The following is a 6960-nucleotide window of genomic DNA, read 5'->3' on the forward strand; positions in this document are numbered from 1 at the left end:
AGGGATCATTAAGATACAGAATAAAGGCAGTATTCTGATTTCTGTCACACGCACACAGAAAGCATGGAATTACTCCATTCACAGGCTGTAGCAAAGGTGGCCAGAATTTGGGTCCCTGACAGTCAGAATGGTCAGTGTGCGAGATGCTACTTGTTTTCAAACCATCTTGATATTTGATGCAAGTATTTTATTTATCCACTTCCCTTGCTACTTTGTCTAGTTTCAGACCAGCCTGAAAAATACACTCTCACTTTAAGACTATACTGTATATGATTAATTTTTTTAAACACCTGTTTTTTTGCTGTTTGGTGCTCTAGCTGCAGTGGCTTTCGTTGGCCTTGGGTTTTCACATTCTGTTTTGTTTGCACCCTGCAAAGGTGGTCTTCAGCAGAGATGGGAAGAATGTACTCCTTGTTGTTGATGGTCTAGCGGCCCAGCATGGAAGATTAGCAAGAAATTCCCCTGTCAGCATTAAGCCACCAATCTATCTGGGAGGCCTGCCATCACTGAAAAGACAGGTAAATAACTGTGGTGCATCCACTTCCACATACTCCCCAGGCTGCACTAATTACATGTGGAAGTGTTAATATGAAGGGTTTCCATGTTGAAAAGGTCTGGTGGATATTTCCAAGCACTGACTGTGAGCACTGTCTGTAATCGATGTTTGCAGTTGATCATTACAGATCGCTTTCCTCAGCTGTTCACACAGCTCTCAACTGGACCCATATTTCCAACATGTGCTGCTGAGGCATGGCTGACAGCCGTGTGCCATTTTCATTTCTGTTCTTTAAGAAACAGAAAATACTGAAGTCACATTTGTAATTCCAGGGATAGCGTTTTCCCACAGACTGCTTATCTCAGTGGGCTAAGTGATAATCCATAAAGAGCAAAGGCTCCTCTTAATTAAGAAATTATGGATGTAGAACCCGATTTTAATCTGAAATAGAAGTTGTTCCTATTACTCCAAGAATGAGAAAATTATCGATGCAGGGCATTTTGTAAAGGCAAGTTAAAATAAATAGCCTCTTAGGAAAGAAAGGGTGTATTTGAGATCTTACAGCTCCCATTGTGTTGTCCTTCTGACACATTGGGAGCATCTGTTTTGCAAGCAGGAGTTCTGTTAACTCGAAATCAGCTATTTCATGTTTTCAGCTCTTTTAATTTCAGAATATCTCCTCACTGCATACGAGATGGAGTTTAGGTGCCCTTAAATAACCATTGTCTGTCTACAGTCCAACAATACAAAAAACTAGCAGGTAGTCTTACTAAAAGGATGGTCATCATGCTTTGGTATTCATGTTTTGAAATATGCTTTCAGAGTATACCAGTGAAGAGTTTCAAGGGTTGCCTGAGGAATTTTAAGATGAATGGAAAAATCATGAATGCACCTCAGCAAAAAAACGGTGTGCTTCCATGTCTGGATATTCCCATGGAGATGGGGATTTATTTCTTTAAGGAAGGAGGATATATTGCCATTGGTAAGCTGTGTAGAAATTATGGTTTAAATATATATGCATGTACACAGAAGGATTTCTTGTACTTATTTTTGTGAAGTTTTCCAACTGTCTCTTTCAACGGTCGTTCATCTACACACTCTTTAATTCTCCACAGACAATTTACGAATGGGCTTGGATTTTAGGATAGTATTTACCATTCGGCCAAGGAGTTCAACAGGTGTATTACTCCATTCTGGAAGCAAGCCAGACAACTACTTGACTGTTTACATGGAAGAGGGAAAAGTAAGTACCTGAAATGGAATCACAGCCTATATGTTACCATTATTCAGCAGGGAGGAGTTCTGAGCTTGAGCCCTGCACTTAGGTGTTACTACATTTGTTTAGAGGTTTAACACTGAACAACTTCTTCAGAATGGTTTAATGCCATTGCATGGAAACTGGAGCATTTAATGTGTCTCTGTGCCTACATTAGGAGCTTCCCTTGTGTGAACACTAGCATGCACGTGTTCTTTGCACAGCAGTCAGCAGAAGGGCACAGTCTCCATTTTCTCAGGCTTCAAAAAGCCTGAGAAACCTTACAACCCTAAGCCTAAAAACCCTAAAGCCCTAACCCTAAAAACCCTTACAACCCTTACAAAAACTGGCTGGGCTTTTGGCCAGAGGCATAGGACTCCATGGCTTATTTCCACTTCTATTTTAGTCATCGTTTGGCTGTACTGATGCAGCTCTGTAACAACATTCATTAGGGAACTTGTGCAGTTTTTTTGTGTCAGCATCTGCTCTAGTTGAGAGGTGTGTCATGGTGGTGATTTTTATCACTTGTTTTTTCATAATGTAACAGCTTCAGAATGTATGTTGGACCCCAAAACCATTGTGCTTGCTTCCGTATAGACATCAAATAAAAATAAGTCTCAGCTCAACAGAACCTGTTGTCTGGCATGGTTTAAACGAGCATAATTCTACCTACCTTCAGAAAGGCTCAGCTTTGCTCTTTTCTCCCTAGTCATAGCTATCCATTCGCAGCCATCCCTAGTGCAGGTCAACAGCTAACCAGATTAGGGAACTTGTTTTTATTATTTGTCTTCTTGTCATTGGTTAGCTTCACCGAGCTTGCTGATCTGGTTCAAGACACAGCTAGCACGTGGAAGCAGGGCCATCAATAGCTGGGGAGTCCTTAGGGACAAGATCGACCACTTTTTTCAGCAGTAACTTCAATTCATGCTGGCTCTCAGTGTGGGCAGGATGGTAAAAGGTCAAAGGGACACCATCAGTCCTGACACTATCAAACGGAACTCACTACATCAGTTACCAGACTGTTACCAAGTTTCTTGTAACCATCACAGAAAAATAGTCTGTTTACAAGGAGTGAGGAGCAAGACGTAAGAAAACACAAGCAGATTCTTGTTTGAAATATCACGGTAAATAGTCAAGCTACAAGCTTCTCAAGTGAAATACAAGGAGACCAAAGCTATGTGAAAGGCTGGAGAAATATATTGCAGTGATTCTGTCTGGAGATGCCTAGCATGTAGGTGACTGCTTTCCAAAAAGGAAAGGGAGGCCTGGTAGGAAAGACTTTGTCTCAGAGAGATTATGTCAAAAGAATTAACATAATTTTGTAAGATTGAGGGGAAAGAAAAGACAAAGGTCTTGCTTGTACGCTTGTAAGTTCTGTAATACATCTCCTGGGATGTGATTAGGGAAATTTACTTTCTTTCCGGAGATGATAATTTCTGGAATAGGTATACAATGACTGTGACCCTTAAAACTAGGTGAAACCCAGCCCTCCACAAGTTCAGTAAATTACTAAAAGTACTGTATTTTTCTGTTCCTCATTTCTTTGCCATGGTAACTTAACAGATAACTGTTTTACAGCTCATTGCTGCTGGAAATAGTGGTGCTGGAGAATTCCAGACAACAGTCACACCTCGGCAATCTCTGTATAACGGACAGTGGCATACAATTGCAGGTATGTTGCATCACACTAATTCTTCAGAAATTTGGAAAGAAGGGCGAGCACAAAGCATTGCAGACCCAGATTTTTATTAGTCATTTCACTTCTTTTTATTCTGAGAATACTCTTAAGAACAATGTGTTTTGTGTTAATTCAAGGCATTACATGAGAGGGCTTTTTTTTGGCTGTATTTAGCCCCAGAGTACCTAGATATGTCAACTTGACTTTGAATTGAGATAAAATCAATATAAAAAAGATTAAAAAAAAAAAAAAAAAGTTAAACTTCAAAACAGATGTTGTTTAAAAAATAGTGTCATATCTAGCTGGTTCTTCAATAGTGTTGAGAAAGAGTGCTCATATACCTGCTTCTTTGCAGTCTCTCAGAAGGGGAACGCTGTGCAGCTTGATGTAGGCACACAGAATAACTATACCACTGGACACCCACCCTTTTCTCCTAGACGTCTGCATCAGCCACTCTACTTTGGCAAAATTCCAGGTAACATTATTGCTGCTTTATTTCTTTATGTAGCTACTGTTTTTTTTTCCTTTCTAAAACAAATGTTCTGTTCATGCATGTAGTCCTATATCATTCTTCCCTCTTCTGAAAGCCTTGAAGTAGTTCATCTTTCAAATCATTTTCATTTTATTAAATTTGATATTTCTACCTTGTTATAGCAATTTTGGACACACCGTGGCTTCCAGTTAAAGACTCATTTTTTGGCTGTCTTCGAAATATTAACATCAACGGCAAACCTGTCTCCACCAAGAGAATTTCAGAAGTTCATGGTGTAGTGAGTTTGCATGGGTGCCCGGCCATGTAACTTTGCTGCTGCAGTATTTGTACACTCATCAGGTTGGGCCTGCTGAAGAACTACGTGAATTCATGCAGCATGGGTTCCACTTCTGCTGATCACTGGGTCACTGTCATCAAGCTGGATATTCACAAGAGCTGGTGAGCAAATGCATCCTCTGGATGTGGACTGCGCCAAAGCAAATTTACAGTGTGGACTTCGATAAACTCCCTATTAAATGTTATTGATTTCCAAGGTAATCCATTGTGTCTTTTGAAATATATGCAGAAAATATAATTGTATATACCCTACTGGGCCAAATTCTGCTCTCACCCACAACAGCATGGAACTAAGTAACTCTGGTGACTTAAGTTCAGAAATTTGCCTTAATGCTGGTCATCTTGAGAGCAAATTTGATCCACTAATATAAAGAATTCTATAAAAAATATAAATCTCTTCGGATTGATGAACAGAATGTTTATACAGAAATGTACATTAATGTTAAAAATAATAATATAAATGGAGTTTGAAGCACTTTAAGGAGTGAAACTGGGAGTTTGTTACAATGCGAGGAATTCTGGGGCCAAATAAATACAGTATGTTTTTAAAACATTCCATTTTCCTGTTTGGTTATTTCAATCTGGTATTTCTTTGGTGTCCGTTTTAGAGACACCTAAATTCTGCTTGCTTTATACATACATTTCTGTAGCTTTAAGGAGCTGGTTTGCCTGAATAAGCAGGAGTCCATCATCTCTGCTTATTTGAATTTGGTTATGTAAAAACCTCAGAGTAATTTTTCTTGTAAGCTTCAGAGCCAGAAAGTTTCCTCCATAGACCTCTTTTTTTTTCTAATTAAATGAAGACAAGTTAGTTTAGGAACAGCACTACACATGGTACGGTTGCATAGTGTGAACTGCAGGACTAAACCAGCGAAACTGTTTTCTTTGGCATTCAAATCTTTATACCTGATCATGACCCATGGTGGAGTGAGGGGACCAACTTTGCTTTAGTTTTCTAAATACAGGGCTGACCTGAATAGACTTGGCTTCACCTTCTACTGTCCTTCAAAAGCAGCATTTTGATGCTGTTTTTCGTTTTGTTTATTTTTTTTCCCAGTTTGCTGATGACATCCCTTTTTTTGCAAAATAAAAAGTTTTTCTAAGGCTGGCCACTAGGCGGGAGAAGACAGCGATCCAAACAAACCTTCCTTCCCACCTCCTGCTATGTTTGCTCCCACCTTCCATTGTCTTCTTGCCCAGGTGCAGCAGGATGTCCTCACGGTGCGTGGAACGAGGTGCTGCCCAGATTAACAGAAGATCCCAGATCAATAGCCCTTACAGCCGTGGTTGTTAATCCCTTATTAAATTCTTGCAGCTTCAGGTCTTTGGGGTGACAAAAGTGTCAAAAAGCTGCTCATGCACAATGTTGCATTGCTCTTTTTTTTTTTTTTTTTTTTAGCACAACTTTGTATCTTTGCCCACACAGGGGCTCTCAGTGATTGAGTTACTTTTGGGGAATGGGATGGGGTGAAAGCATGCCAGGGTTGATGTCTCTGAGGGAGCAGAGGGTTGGCACCCAAGGGTAAATGCCCTTTCTCTAGAGGTGCTCTGCAAAAACTGCTTCTCCTGTGTGGCTGCCTGCAGTCGGAAAGGAAATACCCACATGCCTAGAGGTGGTAGGATTTGGAAATAATCTTTTCAGATAGCAATACTTGAATCCTTTCTACACGTAATGCCTTTGAAGTAACCCCCTGCCTTTGAAGTAGACTGTCAGGTGTACGGGTGACCCAAACTGTGGAAACGCACAATTGGTTTACTGGCCTGAGCTGGCACTGATAATTTCTATGTGGAGAAAGGAAGGACTGTTAAACTTTATCAAGATATTCTCTCGTAACATTTCAATATCTCATGCCCACCAGACTGCTCACTGAAGCAGGTTTTCCCTAGCCCCAAGATAGCCTTTTCCTTCTCCCCCTCCTCCATCAAATAAGCAAATATGGCAAAGATCTTTGCATCACAGTCTGGAGCCAGTCCTGGATTTCAATTCCCTTCCACTTCATTTTATTTTGTCAGAAATATTTTTTAATGCTGACAGGAAAGAAATGAAAAATGTATAAAGACTTCTGTAAATGTATGTTGTAATATCTGATAAGTATTAATTCCAGTACAATCCTAATACATTAAAAATAAAAAAGTTGAAAAGTGCCTCTGATTTTAAGGGTGGCTTGTTTTATTTTTTTTGTCATTTTTTTAATTGTTATAAGTAATATTTGCAAGGCTCTCATCATTCAAGTGTTGGCATTTGATAGTTGAAAGAGTATCAAATACACTCAGTATGCTGCAAGTGCGTAGCTAAATAGGCACTTTAACAGGCTGATGTTATAGGCTCGTCTGAATCCCAGATCAATTACATAAGGAGAGCAGATTTCCTCTCTAGATTAAACCACATTGATTTTGCTAGTGCCAAGCCCCTCCCTCAGCCACGTCAAGGGCAAGGGGTTCTTTTCCAGTTAATTTGGATTGGATTTAATAGAAGCATGTTACCTGGGGCGGATGACACTAAGTCCAACGAGCTCCCGTTTATTATAACTACAAAACACAGCCAGATTATAATGAGAGCTGAAAGCCAGTTAACAGACCTGACGCTGAGATGTGCAGTCAAATAAAATGAAATGGATCACAGGGCAGTCAGGAAAAAAAGTACAGTTACCGTAGAAAAAGGTGTGTATATACAAGGAAAACATTTTTCACTTCATTGCTTA

At 39.8% G+C, this 6960-nt stretch overlaps 1 protein-coding gene across 3 annotated transcripts in view; it reads left to right on the top strand.

The window, feature by feature from the left end:
* LAMA3 (laminin subunit alpha 3) overlaps nucleotides 1-4811 on the top strand; it is a 114870-nt gene extending 110059 nt beyond the window's left edge. For all 3 annotated transcript variants that reach the window (XM_080581584.1, XM_080581586.1, XM_080581585.1), the window contains exons 72-77: nucleotides 378-518; nucleotides 1319-1478; nucleotides 1612-1739; nucleotides 3330-3423; nucleotides 3785-3904; nucleotides 4084-4811. In XM_080581584.1, coding sequence (XP_080437710.1) covers nucleotides 378-518; nucleotides 1319-1478; nucleotides 1612-1739; nucleotides 3330-3423; nucleotides 3785-3904; nucleotides 4084-4229 — 789 coding nt within the window. In that variant the 3' untranslated portion in view covers nucleotides 4230-4811. The remainder of the gene's footprint in view (nucleotides 1-377; nucleotides 519-1318; nucleotides 1479-1611; nucleotides 1740-3329; nucleotides 3424-3784; nucleotides 3905-4083) is intronic.
* Nucleotides 4812-6960: the final 2149 nt, after the last annotated feature.

This window comes from Anser brachyrhynchus, assembly GCF_964034855.1.
Source record: "Anser brachyrhynchus genome assembly, chromosome: 2".
Lineage (NCBI taxonomy): Eukaryota > Metazoa > Chordata > Aves > Anseriformes > Anatidae > Anser > Anser brachyrhynchus.